General features: G+C 52.2%; 1 protein-coding gene across 2 annotated transcripts in view; it reads left to right on the top strand.

Annotated features, from left to right (window-relative positions):
- Positions 1 to 22,530, top strand: part of SOGA1 (suppressor of glucose, autophagy associated 1) — an 84,497-nt gene continuing 61,967 nt past the window's right edge. For both annotated transcript variants that reach the window (XM_049869120.1, XM_049869121.1), the window contains exon 1: positions 1 to 1,026. In XM_049869120.1, the coding sequence (XP_049725077.1) occupies positions 352 to 1,026 (675 nt within the window). In that variant the 5' untranslated portion in view covers positions 1 to 351. The remainder of the gene's footprint in view (positions 1,027 to 22,530) is intronic.

A 22,530-nucleotide genomic window follows, 5' to 3' on the forward strand; every position in this document is an offset into this window, starting at 1 on the left:
GCCGGGGCCCGGGCCGCAGCCGGACTCCGAGCCCAAGGGAGCGATCAACGCGGAGGCAGTCGGGGCCCGGGCGCGCTCCGGGGGCGCGGCGAGGTCGAGGGGGCGGGCACCGGGCGGAGCCGTAGCCGAAGCCGGGGCGCCTGGAGGCGGTCGGGCCGCTCTCTTCGAGCGCAGAGCAGCCGAGAGACCGTGCGGCGTGGGTCCGGGCCGGAGCGCAGCCCCCGAGCTGAGGCGGGCCAAGCGGAGCCGCTGACCGAGCGGCCGGAGCAGCGCCGGGACCCTCCTCAGGGGCGCGGAGTCCAGGCGGGCCCGGGCCATGCGTGCCGCTCGCTGAGGCGGAGGGAGGCCGTGATGGAGACGCCGGGGGCCGAGCCCCCGGCTCGGAGCTGCGGGCCCCCACCCGCGCCCACTCCGGAGAGGAAGAAGAGCCACCGCGCGCCGTCACCAGCCCGGCCCAAGGACGTGGCCGGCTGGTCGCTGGCCAAGGGCCGCCGCGGCCCAGGCCCGGGCGCCGCCGCCGCCTGCAGCGCCGCGTCCTCATCGCGGCCCGACAAGAAGGGGCGCGCGGCGGCGCCTGGGGCGCGGGGCGCGGGACCACGAGTGGCCGGGGTCCGTGCAGGGGTCCGCGCCAAGGGCCGTCCGCGGCCTGGGCCCGGGCCCCGGCCGCCGCCGCCGCCGCCTAGCCTCACAGACAGCAGCTCGGAGGTGTCGGACTGCGCTTCAGAGGAGGCACGCCTGCTGGGCCTGGAGCTGGCGCTGAGCAGCGACGCCGAGTCGGCGGCCGGGGGCCCGGCGGGGGCCCGCGCGGGGCAGCCACCCCAACCCGCTCCGCCCGCGCAGCAGCCTCCGCGGCCGCCGGCCTCCCCGGACGAGCCGTCGGTGGCAGCGTCGTCGGTGGGCAGCAGCCGCCTGCCACTCAGTGCCTCTCTCGCTTTCTCCGACCTCACCGAGGAGATGCTGGACTGCGGGCCGAGCGGCTTCGTGCGCGAGCTGGAGGAGCTGCGCTCCGAGAACGACTATCTCAAGGTAGAGGCGCTGATGGGGGGCGTGGGGGGCTGCGGGAGGCGTCGGCTGTCACAGCCCCGCAGGCCTGAGGCACCAGCTGGCCCACTTTCCCACCCAGCGGCCTGGAAAGAAGGACCCACCCAGACCCTCTGGGGACCACCCTGAGGTCGATCTGGGGCTCTGTGCCCCCACTTTATTTGGGGAGCCCTCTCCTGAGGAGGAACCTGGATGAGGAAATTGGCCACAGGGCCCTGAATGTTTCTGGCATTTACTTTAGGGGGGAGGGGGCTTGAGAAAGCTGCTTTAGAGGATGCTTAGATACATTGCTGGGGGGGGTAAGTCAGTGGGGGGCTGGACCTGCACTCAACTGCTCAGAACCCCCAGGCCTAGAAGCCAGGTCTTTGGTGACTCTCCTTTTGGGGACAGGCTTGATATGCACCACTGCCAGGGAAAGCTGTAGCCCAGGGCTGGGCTCCAGTGGCCGCCCTGTGGGAGCAGCCGCCAGCCATTCCCTGCCAAAGAGAAACCAGAACACCATCCTGAGTCGTTACCCAGGGCTTTCCCTGGGTGCAGGCCTGTCCCCGCCTGCCTTTTAGGGCGGGTCCAGTTTGAAAGCGTGACATCTGGGAACATCCCCTTGGCTCCAGTCCGACTTCCGCCCAGTCTAACGGTTCCACAGCCTGAGAGGATGATGTCGTGGGAGAACCGGTTCCAAGGCAGCTTCCTAAATCCTAGGGTGACCCTGTGGAGTGAGGGGTGCAGGAAGGGGAGTCACACTTATTGTCTTCTGCCCTCTCTGAGACAGGCCACGTACACAGCGGCCGTTGATGGCTGGTGTGTATCCTTCCCATGTGCCCAGGGAGAAGGGAAGCTGCTGACTGAAAGGGGGCATTCCCTCAGCACGGGGGAATCTGAGAGATTCCCTGGGAAGGCAAGCTTTGCCTTCACCCTTTCAGTGGACATGAGCATTTAGTGGGTGCAGGCCAGGCTTCGTCTGCCCACTGCCTGGCATCATGGCAACTTTAGGTACAGCCCAGCCTTCATGGGTCTCCACCTTGGCCTGGGAGACTGGAAGCTTCATGGGGTCTGGCACCACTGGCTGGGCATAGTTGTGGAAGCGGAAGAATCGTTGCCCCCTCTTGTCAGTTGTTGGCCTGACACACACCCAGAGTATCCCTGGTCAAGAACTACCGAATTAACGGCACTCTGCTTGTTTATGCCTGTCCGTTGGCACTCACTTTGCTTTGCGTTGTGATTCTTCTAGCCAAATGGGATTTTCCCTTATTAGAGTGTTGCTCAACTGTGTCTCCCTCCCCTTTCCTTTCTAGGATCTGCTTTCCAGCATGTATTCAGTAAATGCTCATAGAATAGAAAGGCAGGGTCTGAATCAGGATTATCCACTTCTTCAGCCTCTAGTCTTTTTCCCCAGGGCAGGCCTCAGTTTCCCTATCTGTTAAGTGGAAGAGTGAGTCTTCCCAAAGGTCCCACTGAAGGTGGGACCACTGTAATGAAGGTGGTTGTGGTTACAGCTCCCCTCAAACGAGGGGACACATTTCCGTGTGCACCTAGCATGTTCTCTTGTGGATACTGTGAGGCAGAGTAGATCCCTCTTCCCACTTGAAGCAGGCTGGGCTCGCTCTTCTGGCCCTTCATTCATTTATTCACAAGTATTTGTTTAGCACCTACTGTGTACCAGGCACTAGCCCAGACCTGGGGATCCAAGCGTGACAAGGGTGAAGTGTCTGTTTTCATGGAGCTTTGGTTCTCATGGCAGAGACTGGGGTTAGACACTAGTCACACATTACAGGTCCTGATAAGGGCAGAGAAGGATGCTGAATGCTGAGCGCGTGAAGGTGGGGGCTGGGGTGCTCAGGGAGGCCGAGAGCGGAAGGCTGAGATGGAGCTTGCTGAGCCAGGAGCTGCAGTAAGAACATTCCAGGCCAAGGGAGGCTGGAAAGAGCTTGTTGAGTTTGAGGAACAGTGCTGAGTCTGGAGGGGGAAGGAGATGGGCTGAGAGATAGGTGTGCAGGGCCAGGTGGTGCGAATTCTCACTGTGTACACTTGGGTTGGTTCCTTAACTTCTCTGGAGGTCATCTGCCTTGGCTGCCAGCCTCACAGAGGCGGGATGAAAATACGTAGGGGCTGTTACAGGAGGTGTTTTTTTCCATTCCACACATGTGTAAACTGTGGCCAGAGCAGGGAAGGGGCTTGCCCCAGGTCCCCAGATTGGGTCTCCAGGCAGCCAGGGTTTGGAGTAAGAGTATGTTGAACTCATGACATGTTTCCTGTCCCTCTGGGCTACTTGGCTTCCAAGATGCTGAAACTGAATCACCAGGAGAAGGACTCCAAATCCCCAGCGTGTCCGCTGAAGGCCCCGTGTTGCTGGGCAGTCCCGTGGGTGGCCCTGCTCAGACTCACCTCCCAGCTGGTGGGGGCACTTAAAACTGCCAGGGGGTACCCTCAGTGGGTGATGTTGGTGGATCTCCTGTTGCAGAGGCCAGCTCTGGGGCCCACATGGGGCAAGTGCAAAGAGCGTTGCAACTTTCCCAATGAGAAGGTAGGAGGAGCTGCTACAGAGAAGGTAGTGAGCTCCCTGTCACTTGAGTTATTCAAAAAGAGACTGGATGACCTCACATGTTTGGATACAGATATAGGGTTTGTGGAAAGCAGCTTGTAAACTGTGCAAAATGGTGGTGGGTGTGATGACTCGAGAAAGGTTTTGGGGGAGATTTATGTGGTGGCTAGAGTTGGACTGCCTGACCCCAGAGTCCCTTCCAGCCAAGGAAGTCTGAAGGTTATTATTAACTTCTGAGGTTCCCAGATTCTAAGATGCAACTTTAACTGCAGAGGAGACACATCGACTGTGGTTGACCTTCAAAGCCCTCATTGTCCAGCTCCTCGTCACCATTAACAGTCACCCACAAACCATGTGAGCTCACCAGGTGAGGATGGAAGAATCTGAGAGTTGGAGCTCAAAGACCTGCCTTTGAGGCCTGACTCTGCCACTTGTTGTGTGGCCTTGGCAAGTCACTTGGGCTCTCTGAGCTGTATTTTCTCATCTGTACAATGTGGATGATGGAACCTGCCCAGATAACCTCTTAGGATTGTTTTCAGGAATCAGGGAGGTACAGATGGACAAGAAAACGCTTTGTAAGCAGTAAAATCCTGCATCTCATAGGGAATTATTCTTAGCCAATGAATAGTAACAATGGCTTTGTCTTCATTTTTGGAGGAGCTGTGAGAAGCCAGGAGGGTGGACCCCCCAGCCTTAGAATGTTAATCAGCGTGCTCCAGGGAGGATAGGAAGGCATGATCATGTTCTCTGCTATGAGGGCTGGTGAAGCCAGGCCTCCCTACCTCTTTGGAGGCTCTAGACGTGAGTGTTTCAAGTGCAGCCACCCTGGGTGTCAGCTCCAGAAAGGCCCAGGGGAACCACCAAATCCAGGTTGGGTGAAGGGAGGGTCCGGGTCACACAGAGGGGATTCCAGCCCCGGTAGGTCTAACTCCAGGGCCTGTGTTCTTTCTACAGTGTGAACTCAGCCATGAGGTTTTGGTTGCTGATGGGGTTTCTAGATTGGGACCCAGGTTGGTGAGAGGAACCCTGTTGTGTGCCAAGCTATGGGCTGGGCCTTCTTGGGAGCAAGTGGTGTAAATACAGCATGCTGGGGGCCTGGAGCCTGTGAGAGGGAGCTTGGGGGATGTGTGTGTGGAAGTATTGCACCAGTACAGTAGGCAGAGTGTGACTGGGAATCTGAGGTCCTGGAGGAAGTGATGGGGACTTGGGTCAAACCTTGAAAGTTAGATAATGGTTAGGCTGAAGCTCAGGGTGCTAGGATGTTAGAGCTCGGTGGCGGACCCCCAGACTACTGATCCCTGGACTTCTCTGGTTCTTGCATGTGAATACTATCAATGATTGTGCTTCCAATGTGCCAGGCTCCAGGTTAAGTAAGCCCTTGTCTCCTCACAGCAATCCTGTGTAGAGGGTTCTCATATCAGACCCATTTGACAGATGAGGAACTGAGGCTAATAATGTGACTGAGGCAGCACAGCTTATATACTCAGACAATGTTAAGGAGCTCCCTTTCCCCAGCCACTCTTCTACCCTCTCCTATGCAGGAGGCAGCCTCGGGCCGCCTCTCACCTGGCTGTGCCAGTTACCAGCTGGCTGCCACCAGGTGAGTTACTCAGCCTTTCTGATCCTCCATTTCTTCTCGTGTAAAGTAAGCATGCCTGCCCAGGGCTGTGGGGACCCTTTTCAGTGTGATGACTTAGATCATGTGCACAGTAAATGTTAGTACCTGTCCAGTCATTGCCCTGCTCTTCCCCGTTCCTCATAGGCATTTGTCTACTCACTCACTCATTCATTCATTCATTCAACACATATTTTCTGGGCATCTCCTGGGTACCAGGCTGTGTACTAGATGTCTGGACACAGTGACCACCAAGTTAGAGCTCTCAGCTCCCAGGAGCTGTGAGAGGAGGGCTCCCAGGTCTGCCTGATGTCACTAGGGTTGGGAGGCAGATGGCCAATCATTGTGGTCAGTAAAGCTCCTGACTGGCCCCTGCCCTGAGTCCCAGCCTTCCCTGTGGTAGCTGAGAGGTGGCTAGGGGCTGCTATAAGACCTGGCCCTTTAGGAATCTTCAGCAGTCCCCCTATCCTGGGGGCGGGGCGGGGGGGTGGGTGGGGTGTAGGGGATTGAGGGGGCAGCTGCTGCCAGTGGGGAACCACAGAGCTCCCAGGGTTCCAGCATTCCTCCCAGAGGGCTGGGTGTGTATCCCTGGGCACATTCTCTCTTGCACACACATAAACACATATACACATATTCACAGCTCTTAGACCTACTCTCACACAGGTCTCACAATATATCTACTGACATGCTTACGTTGTGTACTTGCCAGAGGCACACCTCTGGACGTGTTAGAGAGAATACGTGCCCCGAGAAGTACACGAACCCATGCAGTGACACAGCCTCCTGTTACCGACAGACAGAACAGGGACTCATGCTACCTAGGAGACCCCCACGCTCAGAGACACTCACACACACATGCTACATCCCCAGACACACCCAAAGACAGACACACAGCCTAGAGACGCCCCCAGATGTATCGGATATATGCATACATATGCACGTACACACACAGACCCATGCAGAGTTATTATACACGCGAGCTGGCATCCCACGAACATCCATAGATGCACCCTTGCCAGGTGGGCACAGACACAGCTCATCACCCAGATACCCCACTGCCTGTTCCCCAAAGAGAGAGCAGAGACTCTTGGACACCTACCCAAGGCTTGCAGACACCCACAAAAACACACACACGGATGTTAGATTCAGTCACATACGCATAAGCAAGACACAAATACAGACCACGCAAATGTCAGCATGTAGCATCTGCCAACAGGAGTCAGAGACCCACAAAGCAGGGTACACAGACATACACACAGACGCACACACTGTGACATTTCACCCACACAAGAAACACAGGAAATCCTGGTTCGTGTCTCCTTGGAGCTAATGTGTACAAACTCCCCGTGTTCTCATCTTCTCTCCCTGCCTTCCTTCCAGAAGGCTGCTGGAAACAGTGATGAGTGTAGCTAAGGCTTGATTTTGTAGCCTCTTGAATCTAGGGGCCCTAGGGGCTGGGCTGGGGGATGGATGGATGGGGGGCTGGCAAGTTACCAAGTCTGGAGAAGCTGCAGAGCAGGGCCCCAGGGTCCTGATGTCCAGCACTTTGGCCTGGGCCCAGGGCTGAGTGAAATGGAGCAATTGTCAGGCCTGCCCACAGGAGAAACACTGGCCTGGGCAACTCCTTTCTAATCTCCAAGGAATTTCCTGCTTGCCCTCTTCTCTGCTTTCCTCCTCCTCCCCCTTTGCTGGAGGCTGAGGGAGGCCATGCCACTCCCATCCCTAAAGGGTGCCTGGTTCTGGCTGGGAAATGATGAAGGAGGCAAGGAGAGGAGGCTGGAGGAGGTGTGGGCACCAGGAGCAGGGGCGTTACAGCTGGAGAGTTAGCCCGATCGTCTGCCTCTGTGCCTAGCTCCTAGAACTGTGCCTGGCACGCAGTAGGGGCTCAATAAATATTCTTTGTGTGATCAAATGAAAGGCAGTGATCAGAACCTGGAGGCAAACTGTAGGCTTGAAACAGAAGAGCTGGAAGGTGTGGTGGCTGGGGGTAGTGAGGGGAGGAAGGCGGGGAAGAGGGGTCGGGCCTACATGGGAAGGGCATTGAATGCCAAGCCAAGGCACCGTGAACATCCTGCTGGGAGGAGGTCATACTGATTTAGAGCAAGGCTAGGAGCTCCTCCCTTTGCAGGAGTCTGCAGCACTGGACACAAAGCCTGGCCTGCCGCGGGGGCCCAGGGAGGGAAGATTATATGGTCTCATGAACAAACTCTACCTTTGGGGTCAGCTCTGGGTCCAAAGCTCCCTTTGTCACCTTCTCCCTGTACATGACCGTGGGCAAGTACCCTCATCAAGCCTCAGTTTTCCGCCTGTAAATGGGAGTGTTAATCCCTTTTTTTGCAGGGCACTTGGGAAGATTAGATTTTAGGTTTGTGATACTCCCAGCACTTTTCTGGGCACAGTGTTCATTCAATCTGGGGCGGGGGCATCCCCCAGGGAGGGGGCTCAGCTCAGTTGGAGGCTGGGGCCTGATCAGCAGCCAAGGTTATTTCTAAGGTCACTCCGCCCATGTCCCACATGCAGGATCTCATCTGAGGTCATATTTACTGCTCTTTGATGCTGGAAGAAACTTGGAGCTGGGATGGGAGGAAGGCAGGAGATTGGGGTGTCCCTGCAGGCCACGGGCCAGCATTGCATCTGCGCCAGCATTGCATCTGCATTCTTAGCGGGGGAACGCTGGCCTCCCTGAGGTGTGGCAGGAGTCAGGGAAGGTGGGAGCATCAGGCCAGCTCTTCTTCAGTTCAGAGCACCAAGGTCTGGAGCCAAGCAGATCTGGGCTTGAATTCTGACTCCACCTTTTCCTTTATGAGCCTCTGTTTCCTCAACTGTAAAATGAGGATCCTGGTAGTGCTTGCCCCATGGGGTTGCTGTGAGGATTAAAAAAGAGATGAAATACGTCAGCAGAGAAGCTGGGGCCTGGCCCATAGGAAAGACTCAACAGATGTCAGCCCCCCTCAGTCATTATACCAGGCTCAGGTCTGTCTTCCTGTGAGCCCTGGTCCCTTGCCGGCAGGGGATGTGCCTGGCTCTGGGTGCGCCTCCGAGGGTGTTGGCACAGGATGGGGGTCTGGGAAGTGCGCATAGATCTGAATTAAATTCTTGGTATCCCTAAACACTCTTACCTCGCACCCACCCACCCACACAACCCAAACACTGTTCTTTCCTCGCCTACCCACACATCCCAAACACACTTTTCTGCACACCCACCCACCCACCCCTCCCCCACATGTCAGTCTTCCCGAAATGGCCAAGACCAGTGTCCTGAGACTCAGTAACCTGATGATATTCTTTTGCTGATGGAGAACCAACTTTGGGATCTTTTTTTCTAAAACCAAAGTAAATAATCTTCCATTGCCCAGGCCACAAAGAGAAACTCAGTGTCCAGTGGAAAAAAAGTTTGGGGTTCCCTACCTAGGCTGGAAGGAACCCTGGTGGCTCAGTGGTTAAGAGCTCTGGTTAGCAGTTCAAACCCACCCACCGGCTCCTTGGGAGAAAAGACCTGGCGATCTGTTCCTGGAAAGATTTTGGCCTAGGAAACCACATGGGGCAGTTCTGCTCTATCCTGTAGGGTCAATATGAGTGGGAATCTACTTGACGGCACACAACAACAGCTAGGCTGGGCCAGACAAAAAACTCTTTACCCTGTGTTTGCCCCAGGCCCCCTTTGGACCTTCTGGGCCATGATCAATTCCCACCCCTCCTGTTTCCTTGGCTCTTCCCAAGGTGAGTGGCTGAACAGCAGCTTGTGTGGTCCTGCCTCTCTTGGCCTCGCCTCACCCCTGCTCCACCCAAGCTCCCAGGCACTCTTGGCACGCCCCTCCTCAGTCCCTTGCTTTTTTACATGCTCTATGCTCTTGCCACCTCAGGACTTTTACACTTGCTGTTCCCTCCCCCTGCTTCTGGTAACCCTCCACCTTCAGTGCATTGAACCCCAGCAGCTCGTCCTTGGCTGCTCCAGGTCAGACTCCTGTTTTAGACACCTAGGAGCTTCTTGTAGGCTCCTGTGGGGCATTTACCTACCTCGATGGTAATTAGATTGTTAATTGGGTAATTACAACTTTCATGTCCGGTCCCCTTCATGTTCTGCAAGAGGGCAAGGGGCCTTGACCGTCTCCTTTGCTGCTGTGTCCTCAGTGCCTGGAACAGTGCTGGGCACAGAGCAGGTGCTCAGCACACTGTTGGAGAACTGGTGAATCTGAACAGCGCTTCACAGCCCTCACCTTCATCCATCTCAGGTCAGCCCTGCCCTCACCAGAGCAGGACTTAGCCCCTTCTTTTTACACAGGCATAAACTGAGGCTCAGAGGTTAAGGGGCTTGCCCAAGGTCACACAGCCTGTATGTGGCAAGAGGCAGAAAGACTGGGATCCTGTGGTTCTTTCTAGGATGCCAGGAGGGGTGGATGAGACGAGGAAAGGCTCAGAGGTGTGAAATGCTGGGGTGTTCTGGGACTCTGAGCCACTCCCTGGATCTCTCTGAGCCTCACTTTTCCCCTCTGTAAAGATTTCAGAGCCCTGTTCTCTCCCCGTCTGGAGCTTTGGCTGCAGCCCAGTGACCCTTTGGGGGATGTTTTTAAACATATCCACATCCCAAAGCTGCCTTCCTTCCTGTTCACACAGAAAGGACCGGACAGACACTGTCAGGCGCCCCTGCTGTGAACACCCCCCAAGAGGCAGCAGGGGCTGCGGATGTCTCTGCTCTGTCAGTGAGGCCTTGACCTGGAACCTTGAATAGGTCAGTGACAAACCAGTGGTCTCAAGGCATCTCCTCATCACCCCAACATGGACAGACAGATGGACACACGTGTGCGCGCGCGCGCGCACACACACGCGCTTAGTTCCCTGCCAGAGGGAGTGTCAGCGGCTCACTTCTGACTGGCTATGGGGCCTTCATCTTCCTGAGCTTCATTCTCCTAGTCTGTCAAATGGGAATAAGACTAGCACCTGCTGTGAGAGGATTGTCATTCAGCATCAGATACTGGGTATTCAGTACTCAGTCTGATGTCTGGAGCTCTGGTGGAGCAGTGGTTCAATGCTCAGCCGCTAACCGAAAAGTCAGCGGTTTAAACCCACCAGCCGATCCACAGGAGAAAGATGTGGCAGTCTGCTTTTGTAAGGATTACAGCCTTCAGGCAGTTCTGCTCTGTCCTATAGGTTTGCTGTGAATGAGAATCCACTCGACAGCGATGGGTTTGTTTCTTAGCCTGGTGTCTGACACATGGTAAACCAATTGATGTTGAGTTGATTCTGGCTCATGGCAACCCCATGTGTGTCAGAGTGGAACTGTGCTCCATAGGGTTTTCAATGGCTGGTTTTTTGGAAGTAGATCACCAGGCCTTTCTTCCAAGGCACCTCTGGGTGGACTCAAACCTCCAGCCTTTCAGTTAGCAGCTGAGCGTGTTAATCATTGCACCATCCAGGGACTCCCTGGCACATGGAAAGCCCTTATAAATGTTAGCTGTTATTATTGTTGTTAGTGTCCCGTTATAGAGACCATCTAGTATAGCTTGTAATAGCTCAAACTGGCTCGAATCCTGGCTGTGCCATTTAGCATGTGACCTTGGGCAACATACTTGACCTCTCCGACCTCAGATTCCTCATCATCAGTTGGAGGTTGTTCAGGGATACAATGAGATGACGCAAACTGCTGGGCATGTGCCTGGCACAGGGAGCCTCGGGGAGGAACTTGGCTGTTGATATTTTGTTGGTGCTGGCGAGGCAAGTTCAGAGCCCTTGTCTTCCTCGTTATCCTCAACCAGAGAAGCAAGACTCTGGTCACTGGGACCAGGCAGCCTCCGTACCAGCTGACATTGCTGTGGCATGGTGATGCCTGGCTCAGCATCCTGGCTTTCTCTTTCTGTGGGCTTTGACCTTGGCTCTCCCAAAATCGGAGCTCAGCTTCCAGCCAAGGAGACTAAATTGGATTGAGTTCTGGACTGAGTGGCAAGAGCCCAGGGACTCTCCCTGTTTGACTCTGGACCCTCTGGAGACTGTGGGCTGGCCCCCAGGCCCTCTCTAGGCCTCAGTGTCCCTCTCTGGGAAGAGGCAGAGTCTTTGGGTTCTCTTCCCCCTGCTGCTGTGCTCAGAGTCTTTGCATTTGAGCTGGGAGGGAAGTGGGACTTTGTAAAGCCTCCTGCCCTTCCTGGGGACCCAGGTGCCATGATCTCATCTGGAACCTTGACAGACCCCCTGGGAGATGGACAGAAGGGACAGCAGATGGCTGCCCTGGCTGCTCGGGTGGGGCTGGCCTGTCACCCCTGTGGTCACTATTGGCCCACCTGCAGGTCAGCCCTTCTGGGGCTGGAATGAGTGGCCAGAGCCAGGGCGAGGGACAAATGGTCCTGAGCCAGGGTGGCAGATGGGAGGGCAGCCTGGGCCTTGGCCCAAGGGAGGGACTGTGGTGACCAGGGAAGTGGGGGAGAAGATGGGCCAGGCAGAGGCTCCTGCTCCCCCGGGGAGTGGTTGCTGTCCTGCAGAGTGAAGGTTCTGGGTCCCTCGGCTCAGCTCTGTTGTTCTTGGGTCTGTCTGCCCATCAGCTGGGATTTGGTGGGCTGGGATTTGAGGCCCACTACTGGGATCCACAGTCTCTGTGAGCATCCGCTTCACAGAATCAGAGAATGAGATCCAGACATGAACGGTACAGATCGAAGTGATTTTCTGTAAGGGGAGGGAGTAGGGATCATGATCCTCCCCTGTTAGCACCCACTTATTCATTCAGCAGCTGTTTATTGGGCTGTTCCTTTGTGTGCTAGGCGCTGTGCTAGGTGCTGCCCTCCCGAGCTTATATTCAAGAGGCAGAGCTCAACATTACACAAGTAATCAGATAAACAAGTAAAATAATTAGTATCTTGAATAAGCCTGGGTTATAGATTGAATTGTGTCCCCCCAAAAGGATATTGAAGTTCTAACCCTTGATACTTGTAAACAAGACCTTTTTTGGAAATAGGTCTTTGAAGATGTTGTCAGTTAAAATAATATGAGGTCTTAATGGGGTAGAGGAGGTCTTAATCCAGTATGAGTGAATGAACTGAACCCACTGTCATTGAATCGATGCTGACTCATAGCGACCCTATAGGATAGAGTAGAGCCGCCCATGTGGTTTCCAAGGAGCGGCTGGCGGATTCAAACTGCCTACCTTTTGGTTTGCAGCTATAGCTCTTAACCACTGTACCACCGGGGCTCCAAATGAGTAATAGTGTCCTATAAAAGAGGAGGAGAGACTTAGTCACAGAGGGAAGACAGCCATGCGAAGATGGAGGTACAGCGTGGAATGCCAAGGATTGCCGGGGGTCACTAGAAGCTAGGAGAGAGGCATGGAAGAGATTCTCCCTCAGAGCCCTCAGAAGGAATCAACATGGTCAATACTTTGACTTTGAACTCCTAGACTTTGTAACTGTGAAGCAATGAATTTCTGTTCTCGTAAGCCACCCAGTTTATGGTACTTTGTGTGGCAGCCCTAGGAAACTAAGACAGCCTGGGATACGTACCATGAAAGCAAGAAAGGGCTGAGATGGACAGTAATAGTCGTAGAGGGGTCTGGAGGTCTTCTCTGAGGACACTCTGAGCAGGAGTAGGAGCAGCCGTGTTGAGATGGAGGGCAGGAAAATCCAGGCAGAGGGAACACACATGTAAAGGCAAAGGGACAGGACAGGCATGATGTCTTCTGGGAGCTGAGGGAAGACTCAAGTGGCTGGAGTGTCCTGAACGAGGGGAAGAGCGGAGAGAGAGGAAGATGAGAGATGGGCAGGGGTCAGGCCAGGTAGGGTCTTGTATGCGAAGGTTATGTTTTGTCTTGTCTGTAGGTCGTATGTACTGAGGTGTAATTTATATGCAGTAAAACGAGTTCTGACACATGCATACAGTTGTGCAACCACCACCACAGTTAAGATACAGAACAGTTCCATCACCCCAAAGTTTCCCGGCACCCTCCTTAGTTATCTAGTGCTGCTATAACAGAAGAGGCTGGCTTTAACAAATGTATTTTCTCACAGTTAGGAGGCTAGGAGTCCGAATTCAGGGTGCCAGCTCTAGGGGAAAGGTTTCTCTCTCTCTTTGTCCACTCAGGGTGCCAGCTCCAGGGGAAGGCGCTCTCTCTGTCCGCTCAGGGTGCCAGCTGTAGGGGAAGGCGCGCTCTTTCTCTCTCTGTCTGCTCAGGGTGCCAGCTCTAGGGGAAGGCTCTCTCTCTCTCTGTCTGCTCAGGGTGCCAGCTCCAGGGGAAGGCTCTCTCTCTCTCTCTCTGTCCACTCTGGCAGAAGATCCTTGCCTTTTTCAGTGTCTGTTCATTGGCAATCATGTGACCTGTGTCTTCCCCTCCGTTTGTGCTTGCTGCTTGCTTAATCTTTGCTTTTATATCTCAGAAGAGATTGATTTAAGACACACCCTTCACTAATACTGCCTTATTAAGAAAGAAAACCCATTCCCAAATGGGATTATAAGCACAGGTGTAAAGGTTAGGATTTACAACACACACACATGTGTGTGTGTGTATACTTTTTTTTTTTTATTTTTATTGTGCTTTAAGTAAAGGTTTACAAATCAAATCAGCCTCTCACACAAAAATTTATACAACACATATTTTTAGGGGATACAATTCAATTCATAACACTCCCCCTTTGAAATATTTTTATTGTGGTAAACTATATATAGTATAAAATTTGCCATCTTAGCCATTTCAGTGACATTAATTAGTCACAATGTTGTGCAGCCATGAACACTATCCATTTCCAAAACTTTCTCTCGTATGCTCCTTTGTAGTCAATTCCTCCTTCCACCCTGGCCCTGGACAACCACTGATCTGTTTCTGTCCCTATAGATTGGTCTTCCCAGAATGTCATAGAAGTGGAATCGATGGTATGTAGCCTGTTGAGTTTGGCTTCCTTCACTTAGTATAATGCATCTCAGATTCATCCATGTGGTTGCAGATATTAGTCATTCATTCCTTTTTATTGCTGACTAGTATTCCAGTTGGAATCCTCCAGGCGCTCCTTGGAAACTCTATGGGGCAGTTCTACTCTGGCCTATAGGGTCTCTATGAGACGGTAGTATTCCATTATATGAATGTACCACATCCATGCACCAGTTGAAGGCCATTTGGGTTGTTTCTACGGTTTTGGTGATCATTGAAGGGTTTTAAATAGGGTAGTATTGTGGTTAAAAAAAATTCTTGTGCTGAGTGGTGAGCCAACTAGTGGGGAGCAGAGTGGGTGCTGTGAGGATTCAATCCACTAATTTGGTGACAGTCTGGCCCACCTTCAACCAAAAAAAAAAAAACCCAAACTCATTGTCATCCAGTTGATTCCAACTCATAGCCACCCTGTTGGATAGAGTAGAACTGCCCCATAGGGTTTCCAAGGAACACCTGGTGGATTCGAACTGTTGACCTTTTGGTTAGCAGCTGAACTCTTAACCACTATGCCACCAGGGTTTCAGGCCCACCTTAGATTCTCACTGATTGTTCAAACAAAAGGGCCATGCCCTGGAGCAACTAGGGAAGCATCTTGGCGGAGATGGGATTTAGATGTTCAGAGGCAAGCAGGGTGAGAGATAGGGACACAGTGGAAGGAGGCCCAGGTAGTGCTGTCCCTGTGGGAGCTGGATGGGCTGATGCCAGTTCCCTGCTCCTGACTCAGCCTTGGCATACCCAGAGGTTCTAGAACGTGGTCTGCAGGGCCCATATCAGAGTTTTCCCTGGACGTTGGGTGAACAGGCAAATTGCAGTGTCCACCCCAGCCCTATGGGGGCTGATTCTTTAGTAGAGGGTGGCTGGGTGCTTCTTGGTGGCTGCTAAGAGGCAACCTTCCCTTGCCTTTGGGATGCCTGTATCCCCTTCGTTCCCTCCCTGCTCCTCTAGCATCAGGGCCACCTGGGGGCTGTTGCTGGTTTCAAGCCAGCCATTGCCATATCATTTTCATCCCTAGCCCCACAGGTCAGGGATGGCTTTCTCATTGTCTCCTCCTACAGACATTCTGTCTCACCCATGTGTCTGGAGTCACATGCAGGTGTTCCAGTGGCTCCCAAATCTAAACTACTCCCTCTGTCCCCATTGTACAAAGATTATACAAAGATCTTACAGTTGTGTAGGCTTCTTGCAGAAAGCACTCTTTCTTAAAGCATTTAAAATGGCTTTGAAAGCAGAGCTCTGCTTTTGCAACTTTATGCGCTGATGGTGGAGAATGAGAGGCTCAGATTCCACAGATGAGGCAGTTGGCTCCAGAGAGAATAGAGGTTCCATCTTATTTTGTGCCATGTACCTCTTTAGGCTGTCTGCTGAGAATAATGAGACTAATTCTCAGAATAATGTTTTTAAATGTTTAAGATGAAATACAAGGAGCCCTGGTGGCGCAGTGGTTTAAGCACTTGGCTGCTAACCAAAAGGTTGGCGATTTGAACCCACCAGCTGCTCCTCAGGAGAAAGACGTGTCAATTCGCTTCCATAAAGATTACAGTGTTGGAAATGCTATGCGTCAGTTCTACTCTGTCATGTAGAGTTGCTATGAGTCAGAATTGACTCGACAGTAATGGGTTTGGTTTGGGGTTTAAGATGAAGTACAAAGGAAAACAAATACATTGAAATACAGTTATCAAAATATATTTAAAATTATAATATAGTAATATATGTGTTTATTAACTCATAAGAGCTGGTGATGGATGTACTAATTGCTATAATTTCAAATTACTGCTGAGTGTATACAATATTTTGACATTTCTGTAACAACTGTTACATGATATGAAAATATCTGTGGTTTCTTAGGGTGGCAAAGTCACAGGTACTGCTAATATAACCTTGGTTTGTTGCATAGTCCCAAAATAGAAGGAAATGCTAAATTTTAGTTAGAAGTTAGTGAAAATAAAGATGTAATTTTTTCCCCAAGTTCACGGAGTCCCTGAATTCTGGTGCAGAGAAAAGATCTCAAAGCCAGAGATCTGAATCTTGGGCACATCCCACCTTCCCTGTGCTTCTCTGTGGTTCTTGTCTGTAGAACAGGGATGGCAATTCCTGACCTGCCTGTCCTTGGGACTTCTGTGAGGATCTATGAGATGATTCAGATGGAATGTCTTTGTAAACTTTGAAGCCCTGTGCCGGCCTGCGAGGTCTTGCTATTATTAGCAGCAGTGTGAGCTCATGTTTGGCCCACCAGGCCAGCCTGACCCAAGAACCTCTTCCTGGCCAATTCCCTTAGGGCCCTAGGGAACCAATTCATCCCAGGGAGTGAGTCTGCCTCTGAGAGGCTGCTTCCTGCAGGCTGACCTCATGGGTTGCCAGAGGTGGACAGAGATGTACTTTGTGGGCAGGGAATGGGTGGCTGGGCGGGAGGGTCCCTGGGATGGCATGGGAGTCTGCAACCAGGCCTGGAGCTACCCATCTCTCCCTGACTCCTTGCAGCAGACTTGGGGCTGGGATCAGGATGGCTAGTCTGCCCTGGGCTGTGGAGAGAGGCTGGGTGGAGCAGAAGCCATACTCATTCTTTCATTTATTCATTCATCCACCCACAAACAGTGATTGGTGCCTGCTCTATTCCACATCCTTCCTGGATGATCCTGGGGACCAGACTCAGCTCCTGCTCTCCCCTCAACTCTTGGGGAAGATAGACTTGAAAATAGACAAGTACAACCCAAAGTTGTTAGCACAAGGAATCATGGAGTTCAGAGCATGAGTCTGAATCAGATTAGGGGAGGAGGGAATGTTCTGGGAGGTGAGTTAGCCTGGCGAAGGCCATGTAGCAGAGGCAATAGCCCAAGCAAATGTAGAAGTGGAACACATAGTTACAATCCATAGGCCCAGGATGAGATGCCTTTTTTGGATTCCAGCTCCATTACTCTCGTGCATGAGCTACTGTGGGAAACTTCTGAGCCTCAGTTTCCTTACCTCAAAGTAGGAACATTTTCAGTACCTACCTCCATGGGGTTAGTAAGAGGATTAAACCATCAATCAATGATGCATGTATTGTTGTTGTTCTATGCTGTTGAATCCATTCCGACTCATAGTGAGTAATGCACATATAACCAACCCTTAAAAACCAAACCCATTGCCGTTGAGTCAATTCCGACTCATAGTGACCCTACTGGACAAAGTAGAACTGACCCATAGGGTTTCCAAGGCTGTAAATCTTTACAGAAGCAGACTGCCTCATCTTTGTCCCGAGACTAGCAGCGAGTGCTTAACCACATCACCACCAGTGCTCCTAATGCATATGTATGCCCAAAACAAACCAAATCCATTGCTGCCAAGTCGACTCTGACTCATAGTGACCCTATAGGATAGAGTAGAACTGCCCCATAGGGTTTCCAAGGAGTGGCTGGTGGATTCAAACTGCTGATGTTTTGGTTAGCAGTTGAGCTCTTAACCACTGCATCACCAGATCTCCATAATGCATGTATAACCAAAAAAACCAAACCCAGTGCTGTCGAGTCAATTCCGACTCATAGCGACCCTATAGGACAGAGTAGAACTGCCCCACAGAGTTTCCAAGGAATGCCTGGAGGATTCGAACTGCTGAGGGCCTGGTAATTAGTGAGCCTTCCAGTAGGTGGGGGTGGTTGTTGTTAGCTGCTGTTGAGTAGTTGACCCCTGACTCACAGCTACCAGTGCACAACTGAATAAATTGCTGCCTGGTACTGCACCATCCCCAGGACCAGATGCAGATTGGACCGTTATGATCCATAGGGTTTTCATTGGCAGATTTTTGGAAGTAGAGTGCCAAGCCTTTCCTCCTAGTCCATCTTTGCTGCTGGGAAGCTTCATTAAAACTTGTTCAGCATCATAGCAACGCACAAGCCTCCACTGATAGATGGCGGCACATGACATGCATTGAAGGTGAGAATTCTACCACTGAACCTCCACTGTCCCCTCCAGTAGGTAGCTATTTTTTACATCATGGCATATCTGGAGACTGTAGGGTAGAGTATGAAAGGGCGAGGGCAAGATCAGAATAGGGAGGGACAAGGGTTGGCTTGGGTTCTGGGATAAGGGCTTGGTCCTGATGGAGAAGTCAGTAGCAACCAGTGGAAGAGATATAAAGCCATCTGCCCTTTACAGATTTTCTCCAATAAACAGGAATTACCTGTACAATCAGAGCAAAGCAAACATTTTCTGTAAAGGCAAAGGGTGACCACCCGGTTCTCTCTTCCCGTCATTCGCAGCCCAGGTTGAATAATCAGGTAACACTTCAAGGGCAGCCTTCAAGCAAGAGAGGTCAACTTGAAACAGGCGACCAGAGGGGCTGGGTGTAGGGGAATGGCAGGCCTTGCTGGCCTGGGGGTCTTTTCCCAGCTTCTTTGGGCCTGGCCTTTCTGTCTCTGGGGTTGGGGGCTCGGGGGGCTCCTAGGCTCTGAGGTGGGCACTGCGGAGCAGCATAGAACCGTAGGACTAAAGTATTCAGGACCAGGAGGAGGAATTATGTGTGATTTGTATTTTTACCCACCCTGACTATGAGTGGAGGGTGAGGTTTAGGGTTTCCCCACAGGTTTTAGAGGGGGCCCTGCCAACCTCATTTTGTATCCATGAGGCCTGCTGTGTCCAGTGGGAGTCTGGCGCCTCCCTCCCCACTTCCACACAGGTGGGGGTGGGGGAGGGCTGAGAGGTGCCCTGCAGGGCTGCTGAGCTGTCTTTTAAGGAGCTGGTACCACTGTGCCCTCTTCTGTCCCCTCCTTGCCACTGGAGAGCTTGCTAAAACATACATTTCCTGGGGGTGGGGGTGAGGCTGCAGGGCTGAGGAATCCCAGCAGATCCTGAGCCCGGTGAGTGTAAAAACCTCTGAGCTAAATAAAGCAGGGTCCCACCCTCCTGGGCCCCTCCTTGTGTCCCAGCAGCCCCTTTCCCTGCCCCCACCCAAGCCCCTTTCTAAGTCTGGGCATCCCCAGCTTCTGCAGCCCAAGGCCCAGCAGACCCGGCCCTTGCCAGCCACAGGCAGGCCTTTGTCCACTCACTCACTCACGTGGGGCCGTACCAGGAGGGGCTGACCCATGTTCTGCCTGCAGCTGGGACAAGCCCCCAGGAGGCCAGGAGCCCCCCTTGGTCACCACGGAGAGATGGAACTGTCAACGTCTTGCATTTTCAGAAACTGGCTGTGGTGAAGGGCAGGGCCTGGGGAGACAGCTGCTTATGCAAGAAAGATCATTCATTCATTCATTTATTCAGTAGATGCTTATTGAGATTCTGCCCTGTGTCAGGCCCTGGGCTGGGGCACTTGTGCTGAGAGACAGGATGCTTTCCCTTTTAGAGGAAAAAGGCTGGAAGGAAACACTCTGAAGCAGAGGTTCCTAGACTTTACCCTGCATCAGAATCTCTTGCCACCCCCCACGCCACGCCCCACGGTTTCTAATTCAGTTAGGTCTGGGGTGGGGCCAATAATTTGCATTTCTGAGTTCCTGAGTGGAGCCCTGGTGGCGCAGTGGTTAAGAGCTATGGCTGCTAACCGAATGGCTGGCAGTTGGAATCCATCAGCTGCTCCGTGGAAACCCTATGGAAGAGTTCTACTCTGTCCTATAGAGTCGTGGTAAGTTGGAATCGACTCGACGGCAACAGGTATGGGTAGTGTTCATTGCAACAGTATTCGTGATAGCCAAAAGGTGGAAGCAACCCAAATGTCTATCAACAGATGAATAGATAAACAAAATATGGTATATACATACAATGGGATATTATTCTGCCATAAAGAGAAAAGTCCTGATACATGCTACAACATGGATGAACCTTGAAAACATTATGCTGAGTGAAATAAGTCAGGCACAAAAGGATAAGTATTGTATGATTCCACGTATATGAAATATCTAGAGTAGGCACAGGTGTAGAGACCAAAGAGTATTAGTGGAGGGAGCGGGAGTGAAGAACAATATCATTGCCTGGGGGGCACTGAGGTTCTGTTAAGGTTGATGGAACAATTTGGGAACAGATAGTGGTGATGTTTGCATACCATGATGAATGTAATTAATGTCACTGAATTGTACATGTAAAAAATATTGAAATGACTGTATACGTGTATGTGCATGTGTATGTATGTATGTGTGTATATATATGTATACACACACACGCACATACACACTCATCATAATTAAGAAAAAAATGGTTTCCAAAAATGACCCCAGTGCTCTGTATGTGGTCCAATGTGGAGGAACATCACCTCCCATGATCTAAATGTCATACGTCTGTTAATGTAGCCCAGCATTGTGAGCTGGTGCAGCCCCTACACTGTCCCTTGACTCCCCCTGGACTTGGGGTTCACTCAGACCCCCATATCCTCCGCATCACCAGGTCCTGTCAGTATGACCACAAAAGAGAATAAGTAAGGTGCTAGTAAATGCCATGGCTAGGATTTGAACACAGGCCCACCTGGAGACTGACTTATCTCAGACTTAGCCGACTGGCCCACACTTCCTGAGTGGTGTTTCCGTCATGCTTCCTTAATCTGCCAGCTGTAATGGCATGTGGACCCCTCACTTCCCCATTTTTCTAACTGGTATGATCATTGACTGCCCCACTTCCTCCTTTCCTACTCTAGCTCTGTCCACTTGGCCTGGTTGCAGAGTGGTGAGTCTGTGTGTATATTAGGGTGGAGGTGGTGGTGGGGTGCCTGGCAAGGTGACTTTCTCTGCAGCTGGCACAGGCAGACTTGTCCACTTGTGCCACCAAATGCACCCTCAGGATATAGGCTGTGGTGGCAAGTGGGGATTAAACCGTTCAGTTGACATTGGGACAGTATCTCTTGGGGCTGAGAGAGCAAATATCTGCCACCTCTGTCTTCCCCTCTCGAGTTCAGAACTTTTGAGAAATAGTCCCAGGAGTCAACCAGATATAAAAATCTCAGTCAGCTTTCATACTGCTAAGAACTGGATCAGAGGGTCCTGCTTCCTAATCCTGCCCCCTGAATTAAACCAACCCACCCAGTCTTTTTACCCAGTCTCAGGGGGCACTGGATAACCCCAGACACCCACCCCTATCCCACAGGGAGTCACCCACTAAGCTGACCATATGAATCAGCAGCGCCTGCCCATGTCCTGTGAGCAGACAGATGTGAACAGAGAGAACCCCTGACTGGCCGTGTTTGGTCCCTTCCCTAGACTGAAGAATCAGATAAGTTCTATACCTTTTCCCACATTCTCCCTGGGGATGGTGGGTGAGGGGTATCTGAAGAGAAGCTGGAAGTACCCCTCCCCCTGGAAGCTTCCCCTGGGGTGGGGGCAGCAGAGTGGATGTTCTCTCCCCTGATGGAAACATGTGGATGAGAAATAAGAGGTCCCCCTTCCCAGACCCTTTATTCCCATTTTTGTTGGGGAAATGGAGGCTTAAGAGTTGGTGGCCAGATTGCGGTCCCCTCTTCAATGGGGACCCACAAAGAGCCCTTTTTGCTCCTTGGGCCCACCTCCCTCCTCTCATCAGCACTGTCCTTGGGGGCTTTCTCTTACTCCTCAGGGGCGCCTTGACTCAGTTTCCTTTTTTAGTGCACGATCTGATTTAACCCATTCATTCACATTAACAGTAGGCACTGTTTTCCCCATTTGTGACTGAGTTTTCACATCGGTAAAATAGACGTAATAATTATACAATTCTGCCTTTGGGGCTTCCCGCTGACCCCCTTACACTTCAGTGTCTGATGGTTGTTTCATATTGGTACATCTTTTTTGTTGTTTTTCATCTAACTAGGCATGCATTCATTCGTTCAGTTAGTATTTGTTGGGAGCCTGCAGTGTGCCTGGCCCCAGCTGGGTGTGGAGATACAGCAAGGAAAAGAGGCAGACGTGAGGTGGCCCTCCAGGCGCTCAGTCTTCCGAGGAGACAGACAGGCTTTTAGATAAAGACTTACAGACAGAGCTAATGGTTAAAAAGGGGAAGTGAGGATCATCTGGGAGCTGGTGACAGAAGTGGACAGGAGCTGCCCTGAGGAAGTGAGGTCACCACCAATGCTTACTTAAAACCCAAACCCAGGCTCCTTACTCAGCCGTTTCAGGCGCAAATGGCTGGCCCCTGTCCGTTTCCCCAGCTTCAAGGTACCCTCTTAGCTCCCCTGGCCTCCTCTGCTTCCTGACACACTGAGCTCTTTCCTGCATCTAGGCCTGCACTCGGGCTTCGCCACTGCCTGGCATAATCTCTCTCTGGCTGTCTCTGCATGGCTGTTCCTCTTGTTCCTTGTCGTCTAAGATACCACCACCTCCCATCGCTCTTATAACACCCAGTCGATTACTCTGTTGTTGTTGTTTTCCTCATAGCACTTAATGGTATCTGCATTTTTTAAATTTGTTTATTATGTGTCTCCTTACTGAGACTGGGGGCTCCATACAGAAGGGTCAGTGTTGGTCTCCACTGTGTCCCCACCCCCTCCCAGTGCTTAGCACAGGGCCTGGTACA

This window comes from Elephas maximus, chromosome 25 (assembly GCF_024166365.1).
Source record: "Elephas maximus indicus isolate mEleMax1 chromosome 25, mEleMax1 primary haplotype, whole genome shotgun sequence".
NCBI classification, from domain to species: domain Eukaryota; kingdom Metazoa; phylum Chordata; class Mammalia; order Proboscidea; family Elephantidae; genus Elephas; species Elephas maximus.